Source organism: Artemia franciscana, chromosome 10 (genome assembly GCF_032884065.1).
Source record: "Artemia franciscana chromosome 10, ASM3288406v1, whole genome shotgun sequence".
Taxonomy (NCBI): Eukaryota; Metazoa; Arthropoda; class Branchiopoda; order Anostraca; family Artemiidae; genus Artemia; species Artemia franciscana.
Genome location: NC_088872.1, coordinates 6,122,332 through 6,139,885, shown reverse-complemented (window position 1 = coordinate 6,139,885; position 17,554 = coordinate 6,122,332). Strand labels below are relative to the sequence as shown.

The 17,554-nt window shown below is 35.7% G+C and overlaps 1 protein-coding gene across 3 annotated transcripts in view; it reads right to left on the bottom strand.

Moving 5' to 3' along the window:
- LOC136031703 (disks large homolog 5-like) overlaps positions 1 to 17,554 on the bottom strand; it is a 157,601-nt gene that overhangs the window by 58,708 nt on the left and 81,339 nt on the right. For all 3 annotated transcript variants that reach the window (XM_065711398.1, XM_065711400.1, XM_065711399.1), the window contains exons 12-14: positions 16,749 to 16,965; positions 12,773 to 12,929; positions 4,421 to 4,858 (exon numbers count right to left, since the gene is read on the bottom strand). In XM_065711398.1, the coding sequence (XP_065567470.1) occupies positions 4,421 to 4,858; positions 12,773 to 12,929; positions 16,749 to 16,965 (812 nt within the window). The remainder of the gene's footprint in view (positions 1 to 4,420; positions 4,859 to 12,772; positions 12,930 to 16,748; positions 16,966 to 17,554) is intronic.

Here is a 17,554-nt window from a genome sequence, read left to right as displayed (position 1 = left end):
AAGATCGTCAGTAAAGTCACGCCGATAAACTCCGGATAGTAATTATCCGGAAGTCGATAAACTCCGGAAGAAAGTAATTAGCTATAGGGATATAACTATTTGTTAACGACAAAATAAATATAAAGGCTGTGATGGCTAACAATGTGTTTTGTACCCAAAACGAAAAAATCGCATGAACATCGCTTAAATAACAATATTTTGCTTCTATAGTATTGCAACCTTTTGGATTACGAAGTACAGTCATGGAGATTCATGGAATTTACAATTTGCCAAAGATATATACACAATTTGATACACGACGGATCTGATGGGAGATATAAGATTCAGAAGCATCTACAAATCTGTTGCGAAAGTCCAATTTAAATACATGTATTAGGCCTAAATTTTAGCACACACTGGGTTTATTAACATCCAAGAGTACTAAAATAAATGCAAGGAGAGATGATTCCTAAAAAAACTTATTTCTGTTTCGTTTATAAGCGTACGTACGTTATTTGTGGAAATGCTTTCAGTGACACGAGCCCAGCCTCACAACGCCAACGTGAATTCATGATGACATTGTCTCAAGTCATAAACATACTATCCGTAGACACAAAGGGATGTATAATCACGACCAAAAACTAATGCTACCCAACGTACTAACTTTAAGACGTGCATTAATTTTTAATACACTAAGCCATCAGACAAATTTGACGAAACTTGACATTATCTTAATTATGATAGTGAAATCCAACCTCACGATGCCAACGTGAATTCACGATGACGTTATCTCAAGTCTCAAGTCATAAAAATGCTATCCGCGACCAAAAACTAATGCTACCCAACGTACTAACTTAAAGACGCGTATTAATTTTTAATACACTAAGCCATAAGACAAATCTAACGAAACTTGACATTACTGTAAGTATGATAGTAAAATTGGACCTAGGCGTTCTGATTATAATCGGATTATTCAGCGGCGTATCAGAACCGGTTGCGTTGGACTAAAAACTTTTAGCATGTTGATTTAAGGGAAAACTGGCCAATATCGTAACCAAATTGTCAATTTAGAAACTACCAGCAAGAAATTCAGGTTCTTATAAGGAAACAATAGCTGTTTTCACAGGCTTAAAACTAAAGAATCACATGAAAGTTCTTAAGCCGAACTGGCCATCCATGACAACAAACAGCAAAGAGAGATAAAACTCAACAACAACAAAAAACATCAAACGAGGGTGCGGCCAGTAGAGAGAAAAGAGATGAAAGACTAAAACTACGCGGATATATCGCCTGTATGTAAACTAGGCGTCCTCAGCATATGATAAAAAGAAAAAACACTAAACTAAAGACAAATAAAATCAGCTTCAATAATAATAAATATTTATTATTACTGGTGGTGGTTTTATTTGTATTTACTTAGTTTTTTTTTCTTTTTATCTTGTGCTGAGGACGCCTAGTTTACATACATGCAAAATATCCACGTTGTTTTAGTCTTTCATCTCTTGTCTCTCTACTGGTCGAAGTCTCGTTTGATTTTTTTTTTTTTTTAGTATTATCTCTCTTTGTTGTTTGTTCTTAAAGAATCATAGTAAATTTTCGAAATTTGTCATTATGTCGGAAGCCCTTCATTATATTTCACAAGGTTTGATGTTTAACAGTGGCTATGCAGCCATAGTCTCTGGGGTTTGGGCCCAGTATTTAAGACGCTCCAATATTTTGAGCCCAAACTGAACATATAGTACCTAAACTGGCTCGTCAAGGAAAATGTTTTCGACACAAATATACTCTAAAAGGAGATTCCAAATTTCTTACGTTTTGTGTCAGAAACAAGATGCGATATCAAATTATTTAAATGGCTAGAATATGTATATCATTCCATCGGGTAACATAAACACCGGAATGTCCTAAGTTTAAGTCTAATTTTTGAAAAAAGCCCTCTTTTTGGACAGAGGCATCCATATTTTATATGACTAGAGAGTTATTAAACCTCTAGGTACTAAGATGTATGCTATTCTACCGGGTAGCATAGAAACAAAAATGCTACAGGTGAACCTTAATCACTTTTACGTTCGAACACACAATGTTTTTAATCTGAGGAGCTATACTTTAATTATCAACAAAAGATTACGACACCCGTCCTTTTTGTTAAAAATGATTGTAAAATTTGTTATGAACGTCGAAAGAGGGTTCTTCCAGGGTCTAGGATAATTTTTGCCAATCTTGTATGGTTTCCAAATTACCCACCTCCGTCTTTTGTACCAAAATGTCCACAAACTACAGAGGATTTTTATCATTTTAAGAATGATTGACATCTTCATAAAGAATGAAATGCAGTAAATTAAATGTCATATGCAAGACAGTCTAGCCACAGACACGTAAGCGTTTAGGGGGGGGGGAGGAGTTCTGGCTGCGAACTTCGAAGAAGGGGGGAGGGTTCTTCCATGGAGTCAGATAATTTTAGTCAATCTTATATTGTTTCCCAATTACCTCCCTCCCCCCTCTGTACCAATATGTGCACAAGCTACAAAACTCATTTTTATCACTTTAAGACTTATTGACATCTTCATACTAAAAGAAATGCAGTAAATTAAATGTCATATGCAAAACAGCCCAGCCTCAGACACGTAAGCGGTTAGGGGGGGGGGGGAGGAGGAGTTGTGGGTGCATACTTCTCCAAATAGTTGTCTTTTGTCGTATAATTCGCTTACTTTTGGAATCTTTGAATTTTTTTGAGTTTGCAAATGCCTAGGCAAAAAAGAAGAAAAAAAAGATGGCTGCAGAAAACAAAAGGCGCTATAAGACATTTTCTTAAAAACCTTAGATGAAGAACTCACTCCACTAAACGAAGCAAGCTCTATTTGTCCGCTCCCTTTCTCTCATTTTATTTGAATGGTATTTATTTTTGACCTGTTTTAAATTCAACAACAGATTATAATATAAAAAAGAGAGAAAAATAGAAAACAAAAAATAAACAAAATCAAAATTCATAAAATAATGTAAGCAAAATAATGACACAAATAAAATTACGATACATTTATTGCTCTAAAATGCAACCCCATGGGTGTCCGTCAATTCCTTTATTACAAGGTTCAATGCATCAGCTGATGACAGCATTAGGGTCTACAATACTCTGTCTCCTAGGGGTCAAAGAATTACTTGTCCAAAGTGGGAGGCCGAAAAGATACTCTGCATACCGGTAGTAAATTCAACAGAGTTGCTTTGCTTCCTTTACTGAGAGGGTACATCAAAAAGGCGCAAGGTATAGAAAATTTGGTAGTCCCCATACGTTATACAGTTTAGCTTATTTTAATATTTGTATAACTCTGAATTGAATTTACTTATGACCCATTGTAAATACAATGACAAAGAAACTTAATACAAAAAAAGAAGAATGGGAAATGACAAAAACAAAATTAATAGCGTAATACAAGCACAATATTACATAAATTAAAACGTTAAACATTTATTGCTCTAAACGGTGTCCGATAATTCGTTTATTATAAACTTCAATTCATCTGCTGATGGCAACATTAGGATCTATAATAACGTATATCAGTGACCCAAGAGGCGGGAGGCTACTCGCCCGAGGCGGGAGGCCGAAGAGATATTTTGTATATCGGTAGAAAATTCGTGTATTGAAAATACACGTAAATCGTGGTAGTAAATTATGTATACCGGTAGTAAGTAGTAAATTCACCCGATATCTTTTTTTCGCTGCTCAGAAAGTACGCCAATGGAAAGATGCGTATTAGATACTGTTCTATTGTAGGCCCTGGATGTCCCGAAAACAAATAGCTAAAATTGAGCCCCTGCTGCTTCAAACTAGCCAAATATAGTAAAAATCAATTTACTACTGAAAATATAAAAGTTTTTTAGTAAGAGCTGACAGTAACGAACAAAAACAAACCCCAGCGAATTTTGTCACACAGTCACTATGAAAGGAAATCAGATATTTTTACTTTATTCTAAATATAGTTCAATATATTTAATATATTTTGAATATCTAATATATATTTTAAGTATATCAGATATTATACAAATGAGATAAATCAACTAATGAAAAGGAAATAAGTGATTTCCGATTTCGTGTCCAAGAATAGTTAGTTTGTCCAAGAACGAGGCCATATAAACACCAGTCTGGTTACATCAGGCCGGTTAATTCGGAAAAATTAGAAAAATGAGGTATTTTTAACGTACGAACAGGTGATTGGATCTTAATAAAATTTCATATCTAGAAGGATATTGTGTCTCAGAGTTCATATTTAAAATTTTAAAAGATCCGGTGACATTGGGGGGAGTTGGAGGGGAAACCTGAAATCTTGGAAAACGCTGAGTGCACTTAGATATATTCAATTTCACATGTTGCCAATAAATTTTCATTCTAGCATAATGATTTCCAAGACTAAAGATTAAAATTTGGTGATCTCAAAGCAATACCAACCTGAGAATTTCTCAAATATTCTTTCCCATTTAGACTCAACACCTTATCACCCGAGCAAACATCAGCTTCTCTTGCAAACGGAGATTCAATTGCAACACGACTAATAAACACTCCAGAATCCAAAAACAGTCCATGATCTTGACCTGCTCCAACTGCCACTTGAGCTGTATAGACCCCTTTAATATTGCTTCTTCTTCTTCTACGTATGAGCAACGTAATTGGACCTTCTGTGTTGTATAATGTTTCTAAAACAGTTCTTCTGTCAACATTTTGACAGTCTAAATTGCCAACCTTGAGGATGCAGTCATTTATACGGAGTTTACCATCAACTTGACTACCTTTGGTGACTGATCCAATGTAAATACTTGTGTCTTTGGCGAATAAAGGCGACGATTTGCCACCACTGATATCAAAGCCAAGCTCATCTCCCCCACCAATCTGAAAGAAAAATAAGTGTGAAGTTTCAGGTTATACACGGTTGATAGTGTATGGCTATGCTTTTTGACCTATGTAATTGGATGAATGAGTAGGGTTAAGCCCTTGTTCAAGTGCTGATCTATATTAATTACTAAAGTAGGAAAACAGTCTTTCTTTCTCCTTCTGTCTTTCTTTTTTGTTTATATGGTTAATTTTTTATATTATCTTTTATATATTGTTTATTATATTTTATATATTTTCTATTATTTAATATTATTTTTTATAGTTTATATTTTAATGTTTGTTTTATGGTGTGTGTTTGTTTCTGTGTTTGTGCTGTTGCACTGGTGATTTCTTTTTTCATTATACTTATAGACTAACAGGTTATATACTATTCAGGCTACAAGTGTGAAGTTATAGACTAAACTTTTAGACAAACCCTCGCTTGACACTGATACATTTTTGCGTAAAAACGGGTGTTTCTGCAGAATCCGTCAAATTTCGTCGTTTTTTTTATGCAGGTTTTTGCGTGATAATGGTTCAAAGTCTGCGTTAAAATTTTTCTAGTGTGCCGTTGTCTGGGTGCTACCCCCCTCCTAGTCTGAGTACTTCGAGCTACCCCTGTGAAGCTTTCTAAATTTTCTACAACCGCCCATTCTTGGCTATTTGGAAAGATAGAGTGAAAAAAATATATATTACTATCTGAATTTGTTCCAGGATGAAACAGTTTCCACTTACATTTGAGAAGTTTTCCTGACTTAAGAATTTAAGCCAAATAAATAATTGTTTGCTGTGTTTAGTACACTTTAATGTAATTTTGGAGTACCTTGGGAATAGAGGGCTTGAAATCCCTAGCCCACCTGGGTACATCCCAAGCTCCAACTTTTTTTAAAATTGCATCTGCTATTTTGAATTAAATGCTTTTCAGAACCATACCACACAAATACCTGAGAAACTACTCGTGTTTATCAGAGGTCGCCCACTACCACATGACAATGGACATGAGCTATCAAAAATTTTAACTTTCAAGGCCATGGAGGACATTTGTAAGGAATGAACATAGAAGATAAAAATTACATTATTAATTTGGCGAAGTTTTTCGTCTTCTAGAGCATGATTTAGCCTATTCCTGTGCCTATGCTGTTTGAACATCTCATAATAGTTTTCACGCTTCAACGTCCACAATGAACTGTTTCTGTATCCGTGAATCGTTTTGCGTTGAAACTTCGCATCAGTGTGAACCAAGGGGATCTAAAGGTTTTACTAGATCGAATTTCAAGTATCTAGACGTCACCTATAGTGGTAACTCCAAAAGCTTGCAGTTTCTCGTTGTGAGTAGAATATTTCCGGCCTTCGTCAATTGGTTATGCCAATTGGAAGTCCTGAATTGAAATTCGAGAGCACATTTTGGGTTCGTCTGTTCTTTGCAGTTACACACGCAGTAAAACAAAAAAAGAAAAAAAAGCAAGATTTATTCATCATGAAATACACATATACAATATTACATTTTATTATTCCCCCAAAGACTCTCTGGCCTTTAAGGAAGGGGGAAGATAAACGAGACACTTACTCAGAGAAGGAAAAAATTAAAATAATCACTTGATCACAGAGAGAAGACCAAAAAGGAGAAGAAAAGAAAATATAAACAAAATAAAAATATAGAAAACAAAACTAAATAGACTAATAGATTGAATAGACTAAATTAGTTAAGTAGATCAGTAAATAAAGTAGACTCCTTTATATATATATATATATATATATATATATATATATATATATATATATATATATATATATATATATATATATATATATATATATAAGTTGTCTGTGTGTGTGTGGGTCTGTCGGGTGACGTCATGTTTGTATGTTGACTGACGTCATGTTTTCGACCGACGAAATTACAGACCGGGACATCGGGACACAAATGACGACCGGGACACCGGCACATCTATATATTATAAAAATAAGTTGTCTGTGTGTGTGTGTGTCTGTCGAGTGACGTCATGTTCGTGTGTCGACTGTTGTCATGTTTTCGACTGACGAAATTACAGACCGGGACATCGGGACACAAATGACGACTGGGACACCGGCACATAGGGAATATAAATGACGACCGGGACACTCAAAGAGAAAGCGACCGGGACACAAGGAATGTTCGATTAGCAATCACCATCAACAAAGCACAGGGACACAAATGACGACCGGGACACAGGGAGTATAAACGACGACCAGGACATAAGTAAAAAAAACTAAAAAACTAAAAAAAAGGTAAAAACTACAAAAAAACTAAAAAGAAAAAAAACTAAAAACTAATAAAAAAACTAAAAAAGCTAAAAAACTAAAAAAAAACTAAAAAAGAGAAAAAAATAAAAAAGGAAAAAAAAATGAAAAATAAAGGAAAAAAACAAAACTAAAAAAATAAAAAGAAAAAAAAACTAAAAAGAAAAAAAAACTAAAAAACTAAAAAAAGTAAAAACCAAAAAAAACTAAAAAGAAAAAAAGGGGAAAAATACAAAAATTTATTTCATCATATACCATTTCAAAAACGAATGTATATACAGACCGGGACACCGGGATACAAATGACGACCGGGACACAGGGAATATGAATGACGACCGGGACACAGGGACACAACTACAACGGGGACGCCGGGGGGCACAGGGGGATATATAAAAGACGACGGGGACACAGGGAATGTTCGATTAGCAATCACCATCAACAAAGCTCAAGGGCAATCATTAGAATCATGAGGTATAACTAAAAAAACTAAAAAGCTAAAAAAAAAAACTAAAAAAAAGACCAATTCAAAAACGAATGTATATACAGACCGGGACACCGGGACACAAATGACGACCGGGACACCGGGACACAAGGAATATAAATGACGCCCGGAACACTCAAAGATAAATCACAGACTGGGACACCGGGACACAAATGACGACCGGGACACAGGGAATATAAATGACGACCGGGACACAGGGACACAACTACAACGGGGACGCCGGGGGCACAGGGGGATATATAAATGACGACGGCGACTCAGGGAATGGTAGATTAGCAATTACCATCAACAAAGCTCAAGGGCAATCATTAGAATCATGAGGTATAGATCTGAATACGGATTGTTTTCCCATGGACCATTATATGTTGCATGTTCAAGAGTCGGTAAACCTGACAATCTATTTATATGCACACACAATGGGACAGCAAGGAATGTTGTATATTTGCAAGTTTTACGTAGTTAAAAACATATGTATATATATATCTATCTATATTCACAGGTGGGACATAGGGACACAACTACAATGGCGCGTTACTAGTATGGCGCGTAACGACTTACGCGCGCGGGGGGGCTTGGTGGGGGGGGGGGGCGCGAAAGGCCCCCACCAACAGCTAGTATCTCTATATATATAAAAATAAGTTGTCTGTCTGTCGAGTGACGTCATGTTTGTGTGTCGACTGACGTCATGTTTGTGTGTCGACTGACGTCATGTTTGTCGACTGACATCATTATAAGGATTGAGCTGTATGTCGTCATGAAGTTGTTTGTCGACTGACGTCATGTTTGTCAACTGATGAAATTACAGACCGGGACACCGGGACACAGGGAATATAAATGACGACCGGGACACTCAAAGAGAAATTACAGACTGGGACACCGGGACACAAATCACGACCGGGACACAGGGAATATAAATGACGACCGGGACACAACTACAACGGGGACGCCGGGGGCACAGGGGGGATATATAAATGACGACCGGGACACAGGGATTGTTCGAAGAGAAATTACAGACCGGGACACCGGGACACAAATGACGACCGGGACACCGGGACACAGGGAATATAAATGACTACCGGGACACTCAAAGAGATATTACAAACTGGGACACAGGGACACAACTACAACGGGGACGGGGGGCACAGGGGGATATATAAATGACGACGGGGACACAGGGAATGTTCGATTAGCAATCACCATCAACAAAGCTCAAGGGCAATCATTAGAATAATGAGGTATAGATCTGAATACGGTTTGTTTTTCCCATGGACAATTATATTTTGCATGTTCAAGAGTCAGTAAACCTGACAATCTATTTATATGCACAGAGAATGGGACAGCGAAGAATGTTGTATATTAGCAAGTTTTACGTAGTTAAAAACCTATATATATATATATATATTTATCTATATTTACAGGTGGGACACAGGGACACAACTACAATGGCGCGTAACTAATATGGCGCGTAATGACTTACGCGCGCGGGGGGCTTGGGGGGGCGAAGTGCCCCCACTAACTAGGTGTTGGGGTGGCGCGAAGCGCCACCCCAACAGCTAGTAAATATATAAAATAACTTCTAAGAAGCCAAAGAATTTTTAATATTTTTTTTGAACAAACCGAATGAGTGCACCTTCGAGCTGATTCAAGGATCATTTTCCACACAATAGGACTCGCAATTAAAGGATTAAAATTTGACCTTACACAAGGATTAAAAGGAACTTGAGTACGATTTTTGGTATTGCGAAGATTATAATTATTCTGATCAGAGGCGAAAGATGGCGGAACACTTAGGGGATGGGGGAGATCACCATGAAGCGGAGAAAAAGTAAAACATGCACACGAAAGAATATACAGTGACTCGAGATCAAGTAATGGGATAACTCTTGAACGATTAGTTTCCTTATGAGGTTTCTGGCTTTATTGTAAACCTTTGTTACAGTGGTTTTAACAATGAAGGAAAGGTTGACATCCATACTATTGGACAGTAAGAAACGTAAGATTGGATCAAGCAGTGAAAAAGGATTTTCAAAATTGATCCAGGAAAAATATGTTTAAGTTTCCTTAAAATACCAAGACTCCTGCATATCTTCATTTTGATCAAATCAATGTGACGTTTGAAAGACAAGTTTTCATCAACAAGAATACCCAAAAACGAACATATCGATCTTTACATCTATGAATTATCCCATTTGACTGACGAATTTCTGATAACTGGGGATAACTCCGAGAAACATGCGAAAATATAAAAAAATGGACTTGGAATAATTTAAAATAAGATAATTAGTATCAAGCCATAAAATTACTCTCTGAAACAAATTTTCCAAATTTAATGGGAGCTCAGACTCGCAATTTCCCAAAGTTCCAAGTATGCTGTCATCAGCAAAACAAACAAGGACATCAGAAGATGGCGGCTTAGGATGACAGCGTCCACAGCAATTAACAGGTTTCTGCTTTTTTACAGCGTAAAAAGATCATTTACATAAATAAAAAATAGCACAGGCCCTAAAACTGATCCCTGAAGGACGCCAAAATTCACTTGTGAGGGGGAACAGAAAAGTGGATTGACAGAAATTATCCTATCATTCAAACAAGATTGAAACCAAGAAAATATATTACCCCTAATACCGAAATGAAACATCTTCGATAGAAGAATTTCATGGGTTAAGGAATCGAATGCCTTGCAAATATCCAGGAATATAGCAGACGGAATTAATCCCGAATCTAATACAGAATGTATAAAATTCAAAAGGATCATACAGGCATGTTCAGTGGAGTGCTTCATTCGGTAACCAAATAGAAGATCATGAAGAAACTTTTTAGATTTTAGTAAATTAAGGAGACGAGAAATAGGAAACCTTATAGGAGGGATCTTTGGCGATTTGACAGGGACAGAGAGGAAATACAAATAACTTGCTTCGCTTATAGTGTAGCATCTGGCAACTTCATTAAAAAAATAGATAATTTCAAGAAAAAATTGGAAAATCTGCAAAACAATAATTTCAAAGCTGGAACTTTTTTTCAGTGATAATTAATCAGGACTTTTGACGTTGAAGAGATATTTTAGGTCAAAATCCAGTCAAGACAATGCAGGCCTATGTTAGCTCGGGATAATCTTGGCAGGCAAAGTAAGCTAGTTGACTTTAGGCTGGTAGGCCAACTGGGGAGATAATTCTTCTTTCTTTACCCTCCCTTGTGTTCTAAGTACTTCAAAAGATAAGTAGTTATAGCAGCCATGAGACTCTCTTGAGAAAGATGATTGAAGTTCAAGTCACTCTGTAGTAATGAAATGCCATACATTGTATTTGACCATCGATCCAATTCTATTTTTACCATGTGGTAGCACAGTGGTTTGACTCTCTGCTTGGCAACAAGGATTCGATTCCCACTGCTGTAAGGTTAGGTTTACTGCTGTAAGCCCTGCTAGCTGTCCCTGTAAAAAATGACCCCGAAACTGAAACGCCGATTTAACGCCCTATACTACAGCAATGGCTCCCTAGGATCTTTAACCTTATTCAAAAGCAAGTATATGGCAAGTTTTGGTCAAACAAAGGCACCAAAAGCTAGATGGCGATGTTTGTTTGAATAGTAAACGATAGTGCCAGTTTCCGTTGTCTTAAACTTCCCACATCCTTTGATCCCGATCGTCAACCACGCTTGCTAGTAGAGCATAGGCTCACAAATTGGGGAAACTCGGCTTATTCTTGACACAGGGTTGCGACATAAAAACTTCAAGAGTGACATCTTTAAAAATGTGAACAAATGGTGCCAGCTTAATCCTCTACCATCACTTCTTTGAATGTAAAATAACAGAATAGAATAGTATTGTATTAACAAGCAAGATCTCACAATATCAAAAAAATCCCGAATTTGTTGCTTTCTGTAAGCTAGCCTACATTGTATGTAAAAAAAAACAAAAAAAAACAAAAAAAAAAAAAAAAACACATAAGTACATAAGCACAATATAAAAACATACAGCGATGCACCCAACTGGCCTGTACTACGATTCAACGAAACAAAATCCATGCCATCTTGTTCCTGTGCCAAAATGTCTGGTAATTATATCAGTCGGTAAGAATGGGGTTGGTTCGGGTAGACCACAAGGTACTGGTTAGGACAGTTTACGTTATGTTTGACCTGCCCCATATGAATGTCTAAAAGAAAAGCTACAACTCTTTACGCAAATGACCTTTGCACCAGCAACGGTCAAAAAGTTTTAACTGATATGTGGACCCATAAGCTATTTATTCCCATCGTAGCTCAATTAGGAGTCACAGCCCAAAAGAGCTAGACGAAAAGAGAAATAAATACACCAAAAATTGGCCTTGTTTGGCCTCGTTTTGACTTCAGACTACTTTTTCCCAAAATATACTTCACACAATAACCCAGGACTTAACAAACAACCCCATCGGCCCTGACAGAATCCTTAGCATTGCACAGCTTTAACTTAGACAATTATTGTCAGTTATCAGCATTCATAAAAACAACAAAACATCAGCCACAACGATATATAATAATAGTAATTATAATAAAAAAATGAATTATTAATATTTTTTTGATTTCAACTTACCATTTTTCTCTGTCTGATAGTCTTTATTTTTTATCCTTTTATACCTTGGAGGCAACGAAATGTGTTGAAAATCACCAATCATAAAATTTTTTTTTGATAATATAGAATTTTCTTTTTAAGAAATAGAGACAATTAACAGCGCGAATAGGCTAACCTTTAAATTTTTTTTAAATGGAGCCACTTATTGTCACCTTTACACTAAGGTGATAAGGGTGTCCTCATTTCCCTATCTATTCAAATAGCTTTAAATTCTAATTGGTTAAAAGCTTTCGCTTTTTAGACCCTTTTCTTTTACACTTTTTTGGCATGTTTCCATGATATTAGAGCAATGACAGCGTCATCATTCCCAACCTACTCAAATACCGTTAATTTCTAAATATTTTAAACGCTTAAAAGCAGTTTCGAAACTTTTCTGTGTCAAAAGATTTTGACACAAACTTTTTGAGTTTTTTGCGAATAAGATGATAAAAAAAATTGTCATTTCGCCATCAACTCAAAAGTAATACATTTTGATTAGTTAACAGCTGTTTTGACACAAATCTGTGTTTTGACAAAGGTTAGTGATAGATGAAAATAAGAATACCATTGTCACTTCAACGGTATCCTCCCAGTCTGCTGTACCATCTGAGTCAATAGCGGAATCACAGCTCTGATTATGAGGTTGCGCTACACCAGGACCAATCCCGCCACGAAGTTGATTCACACGATTTTCCCTTTCGGTTGACACTTCTAGCTTCTCCCTTTATAAGAGAAGATACAATTAACGCATAATAATAAATCATTAGCAAAAGCTTAAAAAACGGGGGGCGTGGTTTCAACTTTTCGTTAATTGGATGATTGTTACTGAAAATGATGCTATAAATAGGATGCATAAAATTTATGAAGAAACGACGCACAAAATACAGAAGAGAGAGAATTTTTAAGCTTCCAAATAGCGTATGTCAAAAATAACGGCAAACGTTAAAAACAGAGGTCACTAAAAAAAGTGGGTTTAAAATAGTGTATATAATAATAAATACTAGCATTCTTGTCAACTAACGTCTCAACTAAATATATTGGAATTACAATTATATTCCCTTCAAGCATAAGAGGATTTATCTGAGGAATGAAGGAGGGGGGGGGGTCAAAACGTGAAAAAATTATTTTTGGAAAATGTTTTTCTGATCGATCTTGACAGAGGATTCTCTCTCCTTCCATGCATTGCACACAATGCGTCCTAAATCATTACCTAACTTGAATAATTATTTAAGGTACCTTCACTTAAAAACATCAATAATAAAATACACACTAAAAAAAATCCTTGAAATAAGCAGAAATAATGAGACAGATTAATACTTTTTTCACTAATTAAGAAAAAAATATTATAAATTCAAAATCAGTAGAGAAACATCTCTCTGCTAAATATACAGAATTTCAAACCTTAGTCAATTTTTCTTTTTTTTATATATATAAAAAAAACTAAAACATCTGAAGACTGGGGACTAACTTTTTTTTAATAACGGAACAAAAATTTTAAAATTGAAACTCAATACGTAGCAAGCAAGACAAAAAACATTTTTTGTTCTTTAAAAAAAAATGTACAAAATATTAATTAAAAAAGGGCATGCATTTGAGGGAAGCTTCTATTAAAAAAAATGTTAACTAAAAAAGAAAAAAAAGAACAATTTAAACTTTAAATTGCTATGTATCGAATTCAGATGTCTGAAAAAGCCTTTTTTCTTCAAAAAAAAGTTAGGTACAGTTTTGTTTGAAGGAGAGCGAGGCTGGATCTCCGCATGAAAGTTTACAAGCAAGAATTATTTGCCTGAAACATGAACCCTAAAATTGTTGAATCACGAAGGGCAAAACTGACCACAGTATTCACTAAAGACTAAAAAGACTAAAAGACAAAAAATATTAAAAAATAAAAACCAAAGTTTTAGTAGAAAGGATTAAACATTTTCTTAGGGAACGAGGAAAGATTAGTCAGTAATTTATTAGGTAAAAATCTAACCCTAAGAACATCTAAAGACACATTCAATAATAGTCTCATGTAATATCTTTTTCAGATGTCCCTCAGGACACCAAGTCATCTACGTCTATATTCTCAAGTCAAGTCTATATAGACTTGACTTAGGGAACGAGGAAAGATTAGTCAACACTTTATTAGGTAAAAATCTAACCCTAAGAACATCTAAAGACACATTCAATAGTAGTCTCATGTAATGTCTTTTTCAGATTCCCCTCAGGACACACACGTCATCTACGTCTATATTCTCAAGTCAAGTCTATATAGACTTGACTTAGGGAACGAGGAAAAAATTAGTCAACACTTTATTAGGTAAAAATCTAACCCTAAGAACATCTAAAGACACATTCAATAGTAGTCTCATGTAATGTCTTTTTCAGATTCCCCTCAGGACACCACGTCATCTACGTCTATATTCTCAAGTCAAGTCTATATAGACTTGACTTAGGGAACGAGGAAAAAATTAGTCAACACTTTATTAGGTAAAAATCTAACCCTAAGAACATCTAAAGACACATTCAATAGTAGTCTCATGTAATGTCTTTTTCAGATGCCCCTTAGGACACCAGGTCATCTACGTCTATATTCACAAGTCAAGTCAATATAGACTTGACTTAGGGAACGAGGAAAGATTAGTCAACACTTTATTAGGTAAAAATCTAACCCTAAGAACATCTAAAGACACATTCAATAGTAGTCTCATGTAATGTCTTTATCAGATGCCCCTTAGGACACCAGGTCCTCTACGTCTATATTCTCAAGTCAAGTCTATATAGACTTGACTTAGGGAACGAGGAAAGATTAGTCAACACTTTATTAGGTAAAAATCTAACCCTAAGAACATCTAAAGACACATTCAATAGTAGTCTCATGTAATGTCTTTTTCAGATGCCCCTCAGGACATCAGGTCATCTACGTCTATATTCTCAAGTCAAGTCTATATAGACTTGACTTAGGGAACGAGGAAAGATTAGTCAACACTTTATTAGGTAAAAATCTAACCCTAAGAACATCTAAAGACACATTCAATAGTAGTCTCATGTAATGTCTTTTTCAGATGCCCCTCAGAACACCAGGTCATCTACGTCTACATTCTCAAGTCAAGTCTATGTAGACTTGACTTATGGAACGAGGAAAGATTAGTCAACACTTTATTAGGTAAAAATCTAACCCTAAGAACATCTAAAGACACATTCAATAGTAGTCTCATGTAATGTCTTTATCAGATGCCCCTTAGGACACCAGGTCCTCTACGTCTATATTCTCAAGTCAAGTCTATATAGACTTGACTTAGGGAACGAGGAAAGATTAGTCAACACTTTATTAGGTAAAAATCTAACCCTAAGAACATCTAAAGACACATTCAATAGTAGTCTCATGTAATGTCTTTTTCAGATGCCCCTCAGGACATCAGGTCATCTACGTCTATATTCTCAAGTCAAGTCTATATAGACTTGACTTAGGGAACGAGGAAAGATTAGTCAACACTTTATTAGGTAAAAATCTAACCCTAAGAACATCTAAAGACACATTCAATAGTAGTCTCATGTAATGTCTTTTTCAGATGCCCCTCAGAACACCAGGTCATCTACGTCTACATTCTCAAGTCAAGTCTATGTAGACTTGACTTAAGGAACGAGGAAAGATAAGTCAACACTTTATTAGGTAAAAGTCTAACCCTAAGAACATCTAAAGACACATTCAATAGTAGTCTCATATAATGTCTTTTTCAGATTCCCCTCAGGACACCACGTCATCTACGTCTATATTCTCAAGTCAAGTCTATATAGACTTGGATTAGGAAACGAGTAAAGATTAGTCAACGCTTTATTAGGTAAAAATCTAACACTAAGAACATCTAAAGACACATTTAATAGTAGTCTCATATAAAGTCTTTTTCTGATATCCCTCAAGGCACCAGGTCATTTACGTCTATATTCTCAAGTCAAGTCTACATAGACTTGACTTAGGGAACGAGGAAAGATTAGTCAACGCTTTATAAGGTAAAAATCTAACACTAAGAACATCTAAAGACACATTCAATAGTAGTCTCATTTAAAGTCTTTTCCAGATACCCCTCAAGATACCAGGTCATTTATGTCTATATGCTCAAGTCAAGTCTATATAGACTTGGCTTAGGGAACGAGGAAAGATTAGTCAACCCTTTATTAGGTAAAGATCTAACACTAAGAACACCTAAAGACACATTCAATAGTAGTCTCATCTAAAGTTTTTTCAGATGCCTTCTCAGGACACCAGGTCATCTACGTCTATATTCTCAAGTCAAATCTATATAGTTTCAAGTCTATAGCATAAGTATGTAGTCTCTAAGTCTTTAGTCTATCCATCTAAGTCAGGAGAACGGTTCATCTAAGTATATAAGTCTCATAAATTTATGGGTTGAATATGCTGTGAAAAGTGTGTTTTTTTTTTTTTTTTTTTTTTTTGTAGAAAGCTGAAATTCCATGTTTTCTTTTTGAAGACGGTTGAGGGGGGGAAGAGGGGCAAATTCTCCAAAGGTATTCCAAAAACAACGATCCCCTTCACTAACCTTAGTTCTTTGGCAAGTTTGAGTGCTTCATCACGCTGCTTTTCAAGATCTTCACAGCCTCTGATTGCTTCTGCAGCTTTTAGGACTTCGAGATCGCGTTCGCGTCGCAGTTGATCACAGTACGTTCTGAGTGTTTCACGTTCGGACACAATTTTATCTCGTTCACTGAATGCCCAATCTCGACGCCGTTTAGATATTTCATTCTCCTGAATGGTTTCTGAAAGGAAAAACGTGAATTTCACAAAAACTAGACAACAAAGGCAAAAATCCAAATCCTCCTAGCAAAACTAGATAATGACAGGAGTTGATTTTTTGCTTTAGTAGCCAAATTCACATAACCATTGAAAAAAAAAATCTTTTTCCGAGTGGCAAAATTGCGTTTAAAAGAAGCAAAACTTAAAATTCCTGGTAAAGATTTCTTTTTGCATTGTTGAATTAATTGAATTTGAACTTAACACGTTTACTACTTGAATGTTACAGGTAATTTAGACAGGCGTTCTAAGGACTTTTTTCTTCGGGAAATTTAACATTACTTCGCTTTAAAACAGACATACTACCTTAAAGATGGCAACGTCGCTTTGCCATCTTCACTTGACAAATCCTTATTTAGAAATTCGCAATGAGGTAGAAGAAAAAAACTTTTCAGTATCTTTTTCTGGGCAGAGGGGCCATAATAATCAAGAAAATAACCCTTGTTATAACCGTTAATCTAAGAACAATTCATATATTTCTACTTTGAGTAAGGACCAGTATCTGAGGCATTCCTTAGGTTTGCCCTCGCCGTTAGCTCACGCAAGTGTTCTCCA